General features: G+C 34.2%; 1 protein-coding gene across 38 annotated transcripts in view; it reads right to left on the bottom strand.

Moving 5' to 3' along the window:
- Nucleotides 1-19,951, bottom strand: part of LOC128246976 (FERM domain-containing protein 5-like) — a 256,956-nt gene that overhangs the window by 145,861 nt on the left and 91,144 nt on the right. For all 38 annotated transcript variants that reach the window (XR_016243867.1, XR_016243868.1, XR_016243869.1 and 35 more), the window contains one exon: nt 2,903-3,007. Coding sequence is in view for 34 of the 38 variants with exons in the window: in XM_089361176.1 (XP_089217302.1) it covers nt 2,903-3,007 (105 nt within the window). In the remaining 4 variants the exon portion in view is untranslated. The remainder of the gene's footprint in view (nt 1-2,902; nt 3,008-19,951) is intronic.

Below are 19,951 nucleotides of genomic sequence, written 5' to 3'. Positions count from 1 at the left end.
ACACACACACACACACACACATATATGTATGAACTTCTTTCAGTTTCCATCTACCAAATCCACTTGCAAGGTTTTGGTCAGTCCATGCTATAACAGAAGGCATTTATCTAAGGTGCTTGCAGTGAGATTGAACCTGGAACCATTTGGTTGTGAAGCAAACTTCTTAACCACATAGTAATGTCTGTGAAAACAGGTCAGGTTAAGGGGAAATGGTAAAATACTACTTTGCTTGGAAACAAGTGAGGTTTGATGAAAGGAAGGTGCATTGGGCCACAGAAAAATCAGCCCCACTGAATTCTGTTTGACCCATACAAGCATGGAAAAGTGGACATTGATGATAGCAATGGCAATGAAGAACAGTTAATGGCATTTAGTCTTTCATAATATGAGTTCTTCATTTTTGCTTACATCAACATTGCTAGTGATGGAAGAAAGGGAGGGGATACACAGGGATGTTTCCTTATGTAAGATATGATATAACATGCATAAGGGGCACAAGTAAATACAAAAATATATATAAATAAATAAAAACAAAAAATAAACAAATATAGGCCATTACAAATAATATTGCTGATCCCTGCTCTGCTCTATATCTAGATCAAGATTTTTGCATATGGATGCAGGCTTCTGATGAATATACCACCACCACCACCACCACCACCACCACTTTACAGCATTCCACACCCACACACTACATTATACCTCAAGAGTTTTGCATACTTTTACATGGCTTCTGAGGTATTTAACCCCCACCAATACCACATCCCTACAGCATACACAACCAGACTCTCTATAATATATCTCAGTCATGATTTTTTAGAGATACGTTCCGTGTCAGGTGTTTACCACCCCTCAAGCAACATGCAAGCTAGCTGTACTTAGGTGAATGGGAAAATACAACTAAGCGCCGTGGCAAAGGTGTGGCAGGGAAGAGAAGGTCTCAAGTGTGTATTTGAAAAGTGTTTTTCTTAGACTACAGTAGTATATCAAAATCTTTCCAATAGATTGAGAGTAGTGTTTCTTTGTTTTATGCTTTGTAGCAGACAAGAGATCAAATAAAAATTATTTTGGTACTCTCCAAACAAAGTCTCTTTTTTTTTTAATCCTTGTTTAAAAGTTAGACTCTTTAACATTCAGATTACTCTGTCAAATGTACTGCTTATTCTTTCACACTGTTTTGAATTAATCATGTATTATCTTGTCACTTCAAGATTTCAATGATGTGATTGCTTATTTTAGAATGATATAGGGTAAGTATGAGAGGTCAGTTGTAATTTAAAACAGAATATTTAGGGCAGATATGGCTAATTTACATGGTTAGGAGTTAACCATTTGCAAAAAGACAGAAACTATTATTTTCTCTGTCTTTTATTAATCATACATGTCTAAAATGAAATTATGAACAAGTTTTCCAAGACACTTAAGCTTTAGTGTAAGCTTCTAAGACCTTAAATTATATTCTATACAGATTATTTTATAACATGCTTGCTTGAAAAACTGCAAACAATGAATAACCCTCACACAAAATTTTCTTTTCATCCAGGGTTGTTTTAATCTCCATTTAAAACAAATTTGCTTTTTTATATAATTAGTGATTTTTAATTTAAGAAAATCTTTTGTTATATACATGTGTGTAATACTAGATGTATACACACCATTAGAAGGCATAAAGCTATGGAATTGTCAGAGATAAAATCTTTTCATAGACTAATGTTTAAAACCCAATATATATTGGAGGATGGTGAACATTGTCACTGCAGTGAGTCACAAGAACCTATATATTCCCATATTTTATTTATATATATATATATATATATATATATATATATATATATATATATACATACACACACACACACACACACACACACAAAATCAAAATAATAGGGTTTCAAGTAGTAATGCAGTACATTTCAAGCAGCTCCATTTGATTGAGAAATGCAATCATTACATCAATTTCAAATGCAGTGCAATCTTCAGCTGCACAGGTATGGAATTTCAACAGACAAGATACATTAATATAATTTTCCTTAAATATCTTAACACAGCAAAAGAACAGACCACAATTTATTTATAGAGTCACATGGAACACAGTGGGAGTCATAAGGTTATAATTCATTTCCAAATATTATCTACTTCCTTATCATTCATTACTTACTTTGATTTTATTCACCTTACTTCAAGTTGTGCGGATAATACCAGACTGACTTGGTGCTTCAACTTAAGTGCCTAATTCAACTGAATCTTAATTACTTTATATATATATATATATATATATATATATATATACATATATATATATACATATATATATAAGCTATATTTTGTCATAATCTAGCTTGCCTGAGCCATAGACCATACCATCCTTATTGCTATGAATATGAAAGAACATTCTTATCTACCTTTTGTCACATTAAGGGAATTCACTTATAAGGAGGAGAGAAAAGAGGAGAGAGTGAAAAGAGAAAAAAGAAGTGATGATAATGGCAAATGGTGATGCTTTTATTTTTCATGGTGGTAATTGTTTTTGCGATGGCTGTTGTTTGTTGTTGGTAGTGACGACAGTTAATTGCACTAAGATGCAGGTATTAAATCAAATGGATTTCTTTTTATAAATTTCAGAAAACAAATTGTTTACCATCAGATCTTTACTACTAACAAAAACTACCACCACCTCCATTAACTAACCCCTAATCAACATCACCAAAACAAACTATTACAGTTCTCAGTGCATGTACATATGTATGTATGCACGCATGTATATATGTATGTATGCACGTATGTATATATGTATGTATGTATGCATGAGTGTCCATGATTATATGTCTATGCTGACTTAATGGTGTTTCATTTTGTTTTAGTTCAAATAAAACTGAAAATATTAAATATTTTTGAAACTTACTCTTTGTCTTTCCATGTCTACATATCGAAGACCAAAATAATCCTTTTCGATCAAATTTAGGCGTTGACACACTTGGTCGAGCAGCCATTGTCCTGTTGAGTCTTTCTGTAAAAAGAGAAATTGAGACAGTAATTAGAACATCTGGAATAACTGAAGAACTTTCAGTTCAGGTTCAATTTTACAAAAGATTATATATTTGAAATAATACAACATAGTGAATGCCTTTCATACTTTCAAACTCTTTCATACTTTAGCCTCTCATCCCCAGCCATGAAGCCACATCACACTATTACACCTTCCACTACGCTGAGGAGACTTTTTGTTTTGCAAGTTACTTTGATTTCATTAGCACTGGTACAAAAAAAAAAAAAAAACCCCAGCGCACTCTGTAAAGTGGTTAGCATTAGGAAGGACATCCAGCCATAGAAACCTTGCCAAAACAGACATTAGAACGCAGAACAGTCATCTGGCTTGTTGGATGTCAAACTGTCCAATCTATGGCAGTATGGAAGACATGTTTAAGTGATGATGAAGCGTGTTTGGAAGGAAATTTTAAAACCAAGAACAAAATAAAATCATCAATATCATTTAATGTCCATTTTCCATGTTGCTAATGGTTGGATTGTTTGACGAGGGCTGGCAAGCAGGAGAGTGGCACCAGGCTCCAGTTGTCTGTTTTTTGCCAACCACTTTACAGATTGTACTGGATGCTTTTTATGTGGTGCCAGCACAGGTGCTTTTTACATGATGCAAGCATGAGTGCCTTTTACATGGTGCTAGCACGTAAATAAAAACAATAAATTCACTTTACAACCACATGATTTTAGATTCAATCCCACTGCATGGCACCTTGGGAAAATGTCATACTACAAGCCTGAGCCAGCCAATGCTTTGTGAGTGAATTTTCGAGAAGTGGGGAAGCTTCTCCAAGTGTGTGTACACAATATATATGTATATATTTGTTTCTGTCTGTGTTTACCCCTCCCCAACTGCTTGGTAATTGGTGTTAGTTTATGTCTCCATAATTTAATGGTTTGGCAAAACAGACCAATACAATAAGCACCTGACTTTACAAAAAATACATAATGAGGTCAGTTTGTTTGATGCAACCTTTTAAAGTGATGCCCCAGCATGACCACAGTCCAATGAATGAAATATAATAAAAGATTCATTCATATCTAAAAATTCTTGAAATCAAACATCTCGTTTGTTTGTTTCTCTTTGGACAGTTTTAAAAAACTAGGTTAGAAATGATCTCTATAGAGGATTACAAACATTGATATAAAACTATCTTCTGTTAAATCAGTAATCAGCTATACAAAGAATATACAAAAGAAAAATAGTTCCTATAACCAAAAATGGGACAAAAATATATAAATGAATGATAAAATTACTAAATAATGTTATTAATGTTAAAAATTTATTTATTTATTTAATAGATGTGTCGGTTTTTTTCTATCTTTCATTTCATTTATGTGTCATACATTTATACACTTAAATCCAAGGGCCGATTGAAGTAAAATCTAAAAGGTGGCATTTTATTCTTGAAGAAGCAAACTAGTGCAGTTTTCTTGCAAACAATACCTGAATGAAAACAGTTTGGCATGAAAGAACTAGTTTGCAAATAAGCCTGGTGACAGATGTGTTACATTAATAAACACCAACAAGGTTTGATGTCATCTAAATGTGTTTAACCTAAATTTCCATTCCAAATAAACATAAAATATCACTTTTAAAAGACACGACATAATTCAAAAGAAATCATCAATTTATCTGTATTTGTGTATGGGTGGAGGTGGAGAGAAAAAAAGTTGCTTGTAAAACCTTTCAGAAATTTTTTTAATAGCAGAGCATTAGCTATATCTAAATTTCAATAAATATGCTTTCAGCCAAGAGACTTAATATGACAATGTTTATACGAGTAGGGAAATAAATCCTGCTGATTTGAACACATAGTTGAATAATTCTAAAATTTCCATTTAATTATAGTTGTAATTATTTGTTGGCTTATTTTTATACTTTCATTATGTTAATGGTCACACTAATTTCATCCAAAATTGTTTAACCCTCCAAAGAATTATAACTTGTTAAAGAATGGTGGCTTGGGAGAATCATTCAACTTAATTACTTGTTCATGAATAAAGTCTTAATTGTGATACTTTTTTCTTCAGTTTACTTATATTTTTTCTTCATATCACTCACTATAAAATACGGTAGACATCAAACACTACATCTAGTCTAGTTCTATTTATAGAGCTACTTCAGAGAATGGTGGTACCCATCTAAAATCTAGAAATAACCCAATGGCCTAGCACAATATTAGTACCTCAATTCAGTCCAGTGGGAAACTCATTGCATATTCTATTGTCCAGTGAAAAGAATCCTCTGTGACTAGCAGGATAAGCTACAAAGAAATATTGGCTGGAAGCACCAAGCCTCTTTAATGCTGGAGATACATAGATTCTAGGTTAGTGGTAAAAAGGTAGAATGAGAATTAGTGAAAAATAATTTGAGAGGGAGAAAGGAAGAGTAGTATATTGCTTCATAATATAAAAGTATTCTTACTCTATAACTTACATTGAGTGTGCTTTTCTTTTCATTTTATGCAATTTATGATAATATTTGTATTATATTCATATATGAATATAGTAAATATACTAAAACAGGTGAGCAGTTTCTGTGAAAATAGATTAGGTAGCTAGTTTGTTTGCACAATATAACCTTGTAATAATAAAGGATTCCTTAATTTTGCCCACAGAAATACAAAAGGATTGTTATTATTAGTAGTAGTAATATTTGATGGTATGGCTGACACAGTGCCAAAATGGATGTTATCATAGTATTTAAGTTGATGCCTGAATCCAAATATGCTGCCATTGTCATCTTTGGTTTCCAGAGCTCCAGAGGTGAGGCATTTACTGAATGCAAATTGTGTGTGTGTATGTATGTATGTGTATGCCTGTATGTGTAGATGTATGTGCATGCATATGTGAGTGTATGTAGCTATATATGAGTGTGCATATGTGCATGCATATGTATGTGTAAATATATAAATGCATGTATGTTTGAATAGCTTTCTCTCTCTCTATGAGTGTATGCTCATGTGTGTGCGTGTGTGCATATAATTGCCTAGATATCCCTACCAGAAAAATGCCCTGTGCTTAATTATAAAGGAGAATGTTGTCAGTAAGAAGATCAGTAACTACTATCAAATTTTTAGTTGAAGTTTACTTCAATTATATTGATAATGCCACTGAGAAAGTAATGAACACCACTCAATCACATTTGCTTCCATTATTAAGCATGTAAACTTACAGATAAGCCATGAATCATTATTATTAACCACTTTTAGTTGTTTGTTTTACTTTTCAATGGGGGAGGGGTAGTTACACCATCTTTTGCTTAGACTGATTGCCATTGCCAAAAAAAGAATGGTATGCAAGAGCAAGGTGAGGTTGAAGAAATTCTTACCACTTCCATCTCACTAAGAAATACTTTCTAAACATTCATTTGATTGGCTATCTAAATATAGCAGGGATTTTGTCAAAATCTGCTGTAAAAATAAATAAATTTACTGATGTCATCACTCCTGACTGCAGCTGATAATCTTGTAATCTCAAGGAAGTGAAAAAATTTAGAAGTTACCTTAATTTAAGGTAATCCTCATCTGGACTGTTTTTCATACACAAAATATTTTCACACAACAAAATGATTGAAAGAAGTATCAGGTACCATTATCATCATCATCACTATAAAATGAAATAAATAGTCCTAGTGGACGGTGTCCACCTTGGCTATCTTGTTTTAATTTCAAATTGAAGATATTTTACTTAATATGTACTGATGATGTTGGTTTCAAATTTTGGCACAGGGCCAGCAATTTGGGGGAGTAGAGTAAGTTGATTACATTAACCTCAGTGCTCAACTTAAAGGAACAGCAGAATTTGAACTCAGAGCATAAAGAGAGATGAAATACTGCTAAACATTTTGCCCAGAGTGCTAATGATTCTGCCAGCTTACTGATAATTAATATTGGTTTCAAATTTTGGCACAAGGCCAGTAATTTCGGGGGTTGGGTTAAGTTGATAACATCATCTCCAGTGCTCGACTGGTACTTATTTTATCAACCCCCAAGAAGGCTGAAAGGCTAAGTCAACCTCGGTGACATAATGACAGATGAAATGCCACTAAGCATTTTGTCCAGCATGCTAATGATTCTGCAAGCTCACTGCCTTAATGGTAATTAGCATTGATAAAAAAATTATGAATATTACTACTTCTGTTTCCTTTCCCCCAAAATCCTATTACACATGCTTGAAAGAAAATCACCAATGCACAAAGAACATAAATAGTTCTAACTTTTATTATCAAAACTACACAACCAGTCTATTCAAGTATATAAATAGTCTGATGGCAAGCGAACTTGCAAGATAATAATATATAAAGTCACAACAAACTTTCCTCAGAAATTTAAATACCTTTTTTATTTTTATTCTTTACTTGGTTTCACTCACTGGACTGCAGCCATATTGCTTCCAAGATTTTAGTTCATCATATCAACTTGGAACTTAATTAAAACTGACACGTGACTTTTTAATCTCTATTAAATGGCTAAGTTTTATTTTTCCGGCATAAAAGGGAATTTTCAATCAAGTCAAGTAAGTAAACAAGTTCATCCTGTTCTTACATAAAAGGTTTTGAGCTAAGCACAGTAAGATATAAAAAAACAACAAACTTATCAGTTTCCAACAAACCAAGTGATTGTCTTGTATCTAAGAGATAATCTACATAAGTGGTAAACTTCTTTAATATGTGGAGAGTCAGTTAATTAGCAGCCACTTCAGAGACGTGTGATATGGAGCAGTAAGGCTTATCAAAGAGGGTGTGTTTCCTCTACATTGAATTGTGACTTAAAACAAGGGAATTAAAGATGCATTGAGTTTTAAGTGAGAATGAGTAAGTGCTTGTTGCAATGAAGAAGGGAGGAAAGATAATAGGTTGTCGGAACAGCAATGTACAAAAGCTTTGTTGATTAGGCTACATGCTTTTTAAACGGCCAGAAGCCAGACATAAAATCCACAGGGTATGTTCCGGATACTGGATTACATAGTCTAGCCTAGGCAAAGTACATTACCTGCCATAGCTTCCGCAGCAGATCAAAAGACAAAAGTTAGTATTTGAAAGGATATCCACCTGCAAAACACTGTTCTAACTATCAGCATTAACCTACATTGTTGCTTAAATTTTCAAATCTATTTCATTCATAAAAACAAAGGAACAAAAACAATGCATTAAAAAATCTTATAAATAGTTAATATTTTTTCAATTTCTTATACATAGCTTATAAATATATAGAAAGTAGGTGGTCCATAAAGAGAAGAAAAATTTTCCTGATACTGACAAGATCAATAACATAAATAGTTGCTCTATCTATCATCATCGCTGTCATGCACAGCACTAAAACTTTGATAAGAAAATTTAGGTTAACACGGTACATACCAAATAACTAGTCATTGCATACTGCTAGTATACAAAAATTCCACCACATCCTTAACATTATGTAGAAACCTAATTTTGCATTTCCAACAAACACTGGCTCAAAGTAAAAAATATCTTATAAACTATTTTGCTATATAAACTTTCTGAAGATTTATTGAACTGCATTGTTTTCAGTTGTTAAAAATACTAATTTATTGACAGCAACTGCATCCATGTGAATTATTACAGAACTCAGTGAGAGATGAATAGACCACAATTTTTCTCATCTATTTGCAATCTGTAGCCTAGTGTTTAAGGTGTGTAGCTAATGGGCAGAAAGTCATAGATTCAATTCCTGGGCCAAGCAGTGCATTGTTTCCTTGAGACAGGTAGAATTTTTGGGCCAGGTATGGCTGGTTTAAATGTTAAAGGGTTAAGCTAATACTTGGAATATACATAAACGCAGAATTTTGATGGAAGATTTTATCATAGAACTAAGGGTAGTCTCAATAACAAAAGAGTTAAGATTGTATACTTAATAGTACAGCAGTTCACTTAGCTGTAAGGAATTCAGATAAACCAACTTTCTACTCAGAGGAAAATTTTACTCAATCCATTAGATTAAAAAAAAAAAAAGAAACTCTATGAGTCATAGCTAGTTAAATATTTAAGCAGTTAACTTCCTGATCTTAATCATTGTGTGTCCATTGTGGATACTTCTGATGAACAAGTTTACTTCATTGTAAGTTAATGCATGGAGATATGTAAATATTTCTGCTGTAGACACAAAGGAGACTTTATATATGGTATGTATTTTGTTAGCTTACTAAACTGAATTCAATAAAGGCAACAACGCAACAGAAAGTGCAAGGAATATTAATGCAGTATATGGGGATCGGACAATAAGTGTAAGCCAGTGTCAACATGGTTCTTGAAATTCCGAGCCAGAAACTACATCCTAGAAGATAAGCCTCGTCCTGGAAGATCTGTAGAGCTTGAGAAGGACATTCTGTAAACCCTGGTGGAACAAAATCCCACTGTAACTGTTGAGGAACTAGCAGAGAAGCTTGGATTTGGTCATTCAACAACTCATCGACACCTGTGTGCCATTGGAAAAGTAAGCAAATTGGGTGGTCAATGGGTTTCTCACAAACTTTCTGAGTCTAATTATGCACATCTCACAAATGAACCTTTCTTGGACTGAATAGTGACTGGTGATGAGAAATGGGTTCTTTATAAAAATGTCAAGTGCTGAAGACAGTGGGTTGGGAAAGGCTAAAGGAGGTCTTCACCTACATAACGTGTTATCTGTTTGATGGGATATGAAAGGTTTAGTCCACTTTGAACTTTTAAACCCAAACTAAATGATAAAGGAGATCTACTACTGTGAGCAGCTTGAATGGCTTCAGTCAGTGCTAGAAGAAAAACAACCATCTTTGGTTTCAAGATGAAAGGTGGTCTTCCATCAAGATAATGGTTGGCCACATACAGTGGGGATGACATTCCAAAAGTTGGAGCAGTTTGAATGGGAAACGATGCCCCACCCACCATATTTGCCAGACATTGCCCCATCTGATTATCATTTATTCCGCAGTCTTCAAAATCATTTGGACAGAAAAAATATGAATTCTGTAGAAGAGGTCAGAACAGTACTGGAGGAGTATTTTTTATCATGGACAAGTGAATTTTGGAAGAGGGGCCTTGCAAGTCTACCAGACAGATGGAAAAGCATTATAGAAAATGAAGGAGAATATATATTCTAGATTAAAAAGAACTGTTTATCTTAATTTTGAAGAATAAATGAAGTATAAAAAAATCACATTATTTAAAGGGATGACCCAATATATATTTCATTATATATATTCTTCATCTTACTTATTTTTCAAGTAAAAGAGTTTTGATTCCATTTATCCCCTACAATGCAGATTTACTAGAAAGTAACTGACAGGGAAATATCAACAAACATCACCCTCTGTCACATACATACACATACACCATAATATTGTGTGTGTGTGTGTGTGTGTGTGTGTGTGTGTGTGTGTGTGTGTGTGTGTGTGTACACACCCACTCACAATGTTAGCAAAATATCTTTCATCTAATGACTGAGACAAGTAAAAGATAAAAAGGGTTAATCTATTTGGGATGAGATGATGAACTGTGTTGGGCATTGATGCTTTGGCACAGCTGATGGGGTATATTCAACCTCTTTTGGTGACTGAGATTGCTGGAGACAAACAAACATGCAAAAGTATACACGCAGAGACAGAGGAGAGAGACAGAGATTATGCATAAAGACATAACTAGATGGTTACATGGATAGAGAGGGTGGGGGGGAGGAGAAAATGAGAGAATAAGTAAAATGTCTGGTGTCGAATGAGTCTGCATTGAATTGGCAACGCCAAAACAACTGTGCCAAAGCATCTCATACCCTGATTTTAAAAAATGCACTTTTCCAGGAGAGGTGCAATTCTGCATTAGCCCCATTTTTTTTTTTTTAAACATGAACAGTCCTTTTTCCTTTTTTTTTTTGTGGTTCAAAGAGGCGGAAACAGCACAAGTTCATTGCCATAGGATGATGGTTTGAGGTACAGATGTCTTAGAGACATTGGCATTGTGCTAAAATACCATAACTGTGCAGCTAACAGACCCAGAAAAACTTTTATTGAAACTTAGCATAAACTACTGCAGCAACTTGTCTTTTCTCTTTCTTTCTTTCTCTCTCTCTCTGCACCAGCATGTCTTTTCTCTTATTCTTGTTAGTTCCCTCCTCCACTCCACCTCAGCTCGCATCAACCCTCTCAAGTCACATGATCTCTCTACTCATCAGTCTTATGTCATTCAGTACAATGAAAAGCTGGTCATCTACTTTCACTCACTTCATTGGTTTTAAGCTCTGGTTTAATTTCTCTCTTTCACTGTTACTAACTAGTTACATCCCTCCCTTCCACCCTCTCCTGCAAGTTGATTTGCTCTGAAATCCAACAAACACAGTTGCATACATGCGTACAAACACACCCACACACACATATATACATACACACACAAACACACATATACATACCTAAACACACACACACATATACATACAGACACACATATATATTATACACACCCAGCTTCATAATATAGTTTACAGATGAAAGCAGCAACATTTGAGTCACTTAATTACTTAAATAAAGAGCAAAGTAAATAAATTATTTGACAAATCTTCACTGAGAATTTGGTGGTGTGAGGTTGGTAGTAGGTGGGTATAACACTGGAAAGTAATTAAAAATCTGTTAAAGACTTGAGTAAGATGCTTAAGTCATTTGAAGTTATTGCAGACAGAGGTGGATGAAATGCACTCCCATGCATATCTTTTTCTTTCAACGGATGTTTCATGCAAATACACTTTCATTTCTATTAAAAATGGGTGTGATTCTTACATCATCTAAACCTCCATTTTCTGTTTTATTTCTTTATTTACATTATCAACTACTCACCACAAATAAATTACACAAAATATATTATATCACTGGAACTTATTTTCATAATCATTATTGCTGTCACCATCATCATAACATCTGGAGTGAGGTTGAGATTTCTATACTATTACCAGATGCATATGTCAGCAATATAGTATCTTTACCTCAATGTTTCTTGACCTTATGTCATACCACTTTTGGTGTCTGACGTGCTCACAAGTTATCCAAATTTCCTCACAACATTTCTATGATCTATATTGCACTTGTAATGTTTATCATTCACTTGACATCATCTTATTAACGTCCACTTATTCATGCCTGCATGGGTCAGATGGAGTTTATTGAGGAACATTTTCTATGGCCAAATGTCCTTCCTGTTGCCAACCCTCAATTATTTCCATGGCCAGACTTGTTGAAGCATGTTGGAAATAAATGACATTGCTTATATGACAGTGACAAACATTTTACAACTGTGATGTCAAGATAAGGAGATACACACAACAGGCTTCTTTCAGTTTCCAAATCCTTTGATCATCCTGGGGCTTTAGTAGAAGGCACCTGCATAAGGTGCCAAGCAATAGGACTAAACCTAGAACTGCAAGGTTAGAAAGCAAACTTCTTACCATGCAGCTATGCCTGTGCTTATGAATATACATACATAATCAATATAATTCAATGGATATATCTAAAACAACTTCATTAATCTCACCAGTACATACTGACCAAATACTTTTGATATACAATCATTCTCTAAACAACTCACATTCAGGCTTTCTCAAAAATTGATGCAGTGCTACCCCAAAGAGCTATTCACAATGTGTTGCTCCTTAATCCCTGCATAATTTTCCACAATCACTGTGTATATTATACATTCACTGCCTGCAATTCACAATTACACACAGCATCACACATCTTATAAGTGATTCATGCAGTCTGCTGTTTCGCCAAGTAAGAATGATGGAAGCAAGGAGATCATCTGATGGCAAAATATTTCAAGATATTCTTCACTGTAATTTCTCTTATGTAAATGTGAAATGATCACAAGAATATGCAGGGGCCATAAAAAATCCTCTGCTTTTCATTCATGTATGTTCTGCATTAATCATAACACAAAAGGAACATAACCGGACTTGTAGCAATCCAGCTGAGGGAGAATTAAGATTAAGTGATCATACCCCCAATGCTTTCTCACTTACCAAACTAACATGACAAACATTAAGTTGGTATTTACAATTCCTTTCGCTTAACCCCAGGTCAGCCCTGTTGAATAGCTCTATTCCACTAGTGACTTTTTTTTCTTTGTTAAATATTCTGTCTAGAACCAAATTATTCATTGTTTCTTCCTTATTTTAAGCAAGTAGGCTGAAGATTGATGGATATTTGTCTGTTATTTCTTGTATATTCAATGACCATCTAGTGGTTTCCTCACTAGCTTGTGTATATTTACTGCCTACTGGTTTCAGACTTCAGCTATGCTGGGGACCTGTGTGTGTGTGTATATGTATGTGTGTGGTGTATTCATTGAATGTGTGTGCGTGCGTGCGCTTATGCAAGTTGTGGAAATCAATTGTCTCTTAAACTGACAGCAGAGCACTGAATTGTAATAGGTAATAGTATATTATCAGATGGTTAACTGGAACTAAAATACTTAATGCAGTGCACCAGTGAGATGGCTACATAAGGAAAAAGCGAAAATGTAAGAGAAAAAGAGGGGATGGAGTAAAACATTCAATTAATATATTAAGATAGATAGATAGATAGATAGAAAGATAGATAGATAGATAGACAGACAAAGATAGATAGATAGATAGATAGATAGATAGATAAATATGTATGAATAACCAGAGTGAGATCAAATGTATGGCACTAGATGCACTGAAGCTGATAAGACTTAAATAGGTTGAAAGTGGAATCATTTCTTTTATTCAGATCTACATGCTCTCTCTAGAAGTTATTACGCTGGAATTGCTTAAGAGCAAAGCTAGAAATATTTTCTTCTAGGGAAAGTAGAATTTGCATATGCATAAGAGTGTGTGGTGGTGGTGGGGGGGGGGGGGAATATGTGATGTGTATATTGTGCATATATGTATGTGTATATGAGCTGTGTTTTTGCTTGTTGTGCATAAGTATGTATATGTATGTATAAAAATATAAGTGTAACATTATCCAATATGGGTTAGATGTGAGGGAAATGTAACGAAAATGAAAAATAATAAGAGATAGGAAGAGAGAATGTGAGAGAAAGAAAGAAAGAGAGTGGTGTGAGGCAGAGAGATGTGTTCTTCATCTGGTTTTATATGTCACCTTGTCCTAATCAGCAGCAAACTCATATTCCTTATTTCCATTCTCTCTATTTCAATTCTACTCCGTTCGCTATATTCTTCCTACATCTATCTCAGCTCTATCTTCGTGTTTGTTTGTCTGTGTCTCACTGCTGTGTGAGAAAAGGGGAGGGGTGTAGGAATCTGTGGGTAGACCGACCACATGGCAAGCACGTATGTAGCTAGCGTAGGTAGCAAAGTCTTTGACCCAGTTCCAATTCCTGGGTGGGGTCATTTCACTTACTCCACTAATTCTCATGTGAAAACTATGAACGTTGATGCACCCATTCTTACAACACCCATAAATAAAAGAGCTAATCATTCACCCTTTGATAGATACTGACAAGCAAGAAATATTAAGCTATTGACAATATAGACACACCTATAAACCAACATAACACTTAAATCAATGCAACGATCACACCCTCAGTAATTGTCTTATTCACCTTTGAGATCAAAATACACACACAACAAGCCAAGTAGAAGCCCCAATGGTCATTTAACCAGCTAGAAATAGCAGCTCTAAAACTTCACCGGTACTAATGAATAAACAAATGAAAACAATGAGATAGCGAAGACATTTCAGTCTCGTTGAAAACAACAGCCTCTTTAATGCTGGTGCCATGATAAAATGCACCCAGTACAATCTGTAAATTAGTTGGTGATATGAAGGGTATCCAGCCATAGAAACCATGCCAAAAATTGGAATGGATGAGTGAGACATGGCCTCTGATACATCAGGAGGAAACCTTATGATTGAATTTAAGCATTAGAATTCACATTGTCAGATGTAACTTATTTATTTACATTTTGAATTAATGAGGCGTTACCTCATAGCTTTGAGATTTTGATGATGTGACTGCTTATTTTCAGAATGACATTCTAGGGTAGGTGTGAGAGGCCAGATCTAGCCAGTTTGAAAATATATATATATATATATATATATATATATGGGCTGGATATAGCCAGTTTAAATGCTAATGAGTTAAGTATTAGAATTCTAATAGATTAATGGTGGTCTTGTAACAACTATAATCATATTCAATAAAGATAATATGCAAAACAAAGAAAAAAAATTATTATGGGGGTGTGGGAACAATAACAGGGGTAAGGAAATTGAAACATTTTTGGACTAAACTTATTCTTAACTTGCTTAACATGGTAGAATTGTTTTGTTCTAAAGAACATGTTAGAAAGAAATCAAGTTAGCCTGGCCAATTCTCAAGAGGGGCAATAAAACCATCATAATGTATATCTAATCATAACTGCCAATCTTTGTTCTAATTAATTAGGGTACGAATCAATTCCTAATAAAAATTATTATCCTGTAAACTGATTATGTACAGTGTGTGTGTGTGTGTGTGTGTGTATAATACATGTGTGTGTGTGTACATGTGTGTGTGTGTGTACATGTGTGTGTGTGTGTGTACATGTGTGTGTAATATACATATACACATGTATGTGAGTGTATAATACACATACCCATGTATGTGTGTGTGTGTAATACAGATACACAAGTGTGTGTATAATACATATGTGCTTGTATCTGTAAAGGTAGAATATATATATGTGCATGTGTTCATAATATATATATATGTATGTAACATTGTCATCATTTAACGTCCATTTTTTGTTTTTCTATGCCGGCTTAAGTTGGATGGAAATGTATGTTTGTATAATATATATATGCATGTATGTGTGTATTATATATATGTGTGTGTAATTAAATTCCATAATGATGTTTGTAAGTGTACCTTAGATCACACATAATTTGAGACCTTTATATAAACTAATATTAATCAGTCATACACAAATTATAAGCTTACCAAATAGGTAGATAAAAAAATGTACTCAATATAAGATGTAAAGTATATTGTCTTTTTTATATTTTTCATTTTTTCCCCCTCCTTTAAGATGCAATAACTCAGCAAGTTACTAATTAATGAATGTTTGCAAAAAAAAAAAAAAAAAGGTAGTTTGCAGAAAGCCACAGATGAGAAATTAACTGTACTTGTCTTGTTAACCATTTTATAGTGTAGAAACTATCTTCCTTTAATAGTGACTTTGTGAATGAGAGAGAGAGAGAGAGAGAGAGTCTGTGTTTATGTAGATTTACATGTGTGTGTGTGTGTGTGTGTGTGTGTGTGTGTGTACGCATGAATGTGTATTTTCATGAGTATGCATATCTAAATTTTCCTGAATTTATGTGTATGTTTATGTATGTTTTTAAATGTGTGCATATGTGTACATGTATGTGCATTTGTATTCCTGTGCTTCTTTGTATATCTTCATATAAATATATTTATATATGTATATGTACAGCTTTAAGGGTACATCTGTGTGCATGTGCACTGGTGTGAGTGTATGTGTACAAGTGTATTTGAGTCTATGTGTGTGTGCATATGTATACCTATAAGTGTATAGTTTGTTAGTAGAATACCTGCCCCATTATACCAGTATTAAACAGGAAATAGTCAGTTATTGCCAATCAACTATTTGAGATTGTATTGAGAACATATGGGTGCCAAACACAGTTACCTTTTTACAATATCATAGTACCAAAGATCAATATCTCATTGATTATACAATCTATTCAGCTTCTTGAGATTATTGATTATCATTAAGACATTAATAATTAATTATAAATTATTAATTGACTTCTACATGCTTTCAGCTCTAGTAAAATGGTAGGTCTGCTGGTAACATGAAGTCTCATTAATAAACAGCAACTATTTCTTTAAGGTCAAAACTAAATGGAGCAGAAATTCTTAATTTTCTACTCTTTATCACTATTACCATTACCACCACCTCCTTGCTTCCCAACCACATGGTTTCAGGTTCAGTCCCACTACATGGAACTGAAGTGTCTTTTACTAAAACCTTGCATCGACCAAAGCCTTGTCAGTGGATTTGGTTGATAGAAACTGAAAGAAGCCTGTTGCATATGCATTCATATGTCTATGTGAGTGTGTGTATGCTTGTCTCCTTGCTTGATATTTTGTGATAGTTGTAAATAAGTGTCACTGTCATACAAGCAGTGTCATTCACTTCTGACATTCTGCATTAACATATCTAATCATAAGGGAATATTGCCTTGCTTGGAAACAAGTGAGGGTTGATGACATGAAGGGAATTTTATTGACCCCAAAAGGATGAAAGGTGAGGTCAATCTCAGAAAAATTTGAACTCCAAACATAAAACCAGAAGAAACGCTAAGCATTTTGTTCGGCATACTAATAACTCTGCCAAACTTGCCACCATATTGCTTCAAATTTTGGCATAAAGCTTGAAATTAGGGGAGGGGGCTAATCAATTACATCATCCTTAGTGCTCAACTGGTACTTATTTCATTGACTCCAAAATTATCAGAATACAAAGTTGATTTTAGCAGCATTTGAACTTAGAATGTAAAATTGGAAGAAATACCACTAAGTTTGTTGTATGGTGTGCTAATAATTCTACCTGTTCATTGCCTTAATAATTGTCCTTTCTAACTTTGACAAAACCAGCAATTGTGGGGGTGGGATTATATTGAGCTCAACAATCAACTGGTACATATTTTATCAACCGAGAAATGTTGAAAAGCAGAGTTGACCTCAGTAGAATTTGAGCTCAGAATGTAGACAGACAAAATTCTTAGTAGCATTTTGTCCAGTATGCTAACAATTCTTCCAGCTCACTATCTTAATAATAATAATAATAATAATAATAATAATAATATACCCCTTTAACCTTATCAATTTACATTATTGTTACTATCAATCTTACTAACTAATTAGTAACAATTTGTTTAAAATCCTAATGCTAAATTAATTTTTTTTTTTTATTTAAAGAGAAGTTGTTGAAATATTATCCCAGATCATCTAACTTGAAAGCAACACTCATGCGCCCCCCCCCCCCTCACTGCACCAAGAAAGCTGAACGTGATCTAACTGGGTCGAAGTTGCAATACATTAGTTTTTCAGAAGCAGGTTCTTTCTAAAAAAATTAACCCACCATTCAGAGACAGAGAAAGATAGGGAGAAAGGAGAATGATAGAGGGAGGGGTGAGATATATATATACTTGCACTCGATAAGTCATTCATTTGTTTGCTTCTTAATGTTCACATAGTAAAGCATCTAGCTGAGTTTTCTAACATCCGCACCAACTGGTTGCAAGTCATATTGTAATAGTAGTAATAGTAGCAGTAAGGAGGGTGTAGTCGACTGTTTCAATACCCCAACCTGTAGGACTTGACTGTGACTGGTACTTAGATTTCTTGGTCTTGAAAGGATAAAATGCATTGTCAATTTTGGCTGAGATCTGATCCCCAAATGTGAAAAGACAGGTAAATACAACAAAGCACTTGGGCCACTGCCCTATTGATTGCACCCCACTCTTACTACTACTATTACTACTACTACTAATAATACTAATAATAATAATAATAATGGTTTCAAATTTTGGCACAAGGCCAGCAATTTTGGAGGAAAGGGGAAGTCAATTACATCAACCCTAGTGCTCAACTAGTACTTATTTTTATCAACCCCAAATTGGATAAAAGGCAAAGTTGACCTCAACAGAATTTGAACTAAGAACAAAGAGATAAAATGCCACTAAGCATTTTGCCCATCATCGCCATCGCACAATAATAATGATAATAATTTTGACACAAGGCTAGCAATTTGAGGAGGAAAGGGTAAGATTATATCAACCCAAGTGCTCAACTGGTGGTACTTATTTCATCAACCCCAAAAGGATGAGACAAAGTCAACCTTGTCAGAATTTGAATTCAGAAGAAAAAGTAACGATTCCATCAAGCATTTTATCTGGCATGCTAATGATTTGGCCATCTCACCACGTTTGTAATAATGGTTTCAAATGTTAGCACAAAATCAGCAATTTTGAGATGTTGGAGTTAGTAAAATTAATACTAGTCAAATACTGGTGTTGATGTAATTGACTAACTCTGAAAGGATGAGAAGCAAGGTTGACTTCAGCAGGATTTGAACTCAAAATGTAAAGTACCAAAGATGAATGCTGCTAAGCATTTTGACCAATATCCCAACAACTCTGCCTATTCGCCACCTTAATAATAATAATAATCCTTTCTACTATAGGCATAAGGCATTAAACTTTTGTGCAAGGGAGAGCTGATAACCTCAGTCCCGTTACTCAGCTGATACTCATTCTCATTGACCCCAAAAGGATGAAAGAAAGTTGACCTCAGTAGAATTCGACTTCAGAACATAAAGACAGACAACATGCTGCCATGCATTTTATCTGGCTTGCTCATGATTCTGCCAGTACATCACCATAATAATATTTCATTAAGCATATATGGGAGTTGAAATGCATTATTTTATTCATTTTAAGTGGTATTTTTGGTGGTTTAGTGAAAAATATTCATGATGTGAAAGGAGGAAAAAAAAATTCCTCTAAAAATAAAACAGAGCAGGATATGAACAGGGTTTGTCATATTGAAGGGGTTGTGCCTTTGGACTTCACAGTACTTGAGAGACCAGATACAGTAGATAAGAGAATACAATATTCTTCAACAGCTACCATATTTTCCAGCATACAAGTCAAATCTTTCAGACACAGTGTTACAGTTAACAAAAGTAGGTTGACTTATACACCAAGACATTTTGAAGGACCAACATTTCCTTTTGAAATGCAGCAAACAATGGAAAGATAGTTATGGTGTAAACAGTGTAAACATTCAAACATCATCACTATGTCAACTTGTATGCTGGAAAATATGATACAAGTTGATTGATGTCAATAAGAAAACATGATCAGGGGA

Source organism: Octopus bimaculoides, chromosome 12 (assembly GCF_046866305.1).
Source record: "Octopus bimaculoides isolate indiv1 chromosome 12, ASM4686630v1, whole genome shotgun sequence".
Taxonomy (NCBI): Eukaryota; Metazoa; Mollusca; class Cephalopoda; order Octopoda; family Octopodidae; genus Octopus; species Octopus bimaculoides.
The sequence above is the reverse complement of the archived record's forward strand: the minus strand, read 5'-3'. Positions and strand labels throughout refer to the sequence as shown.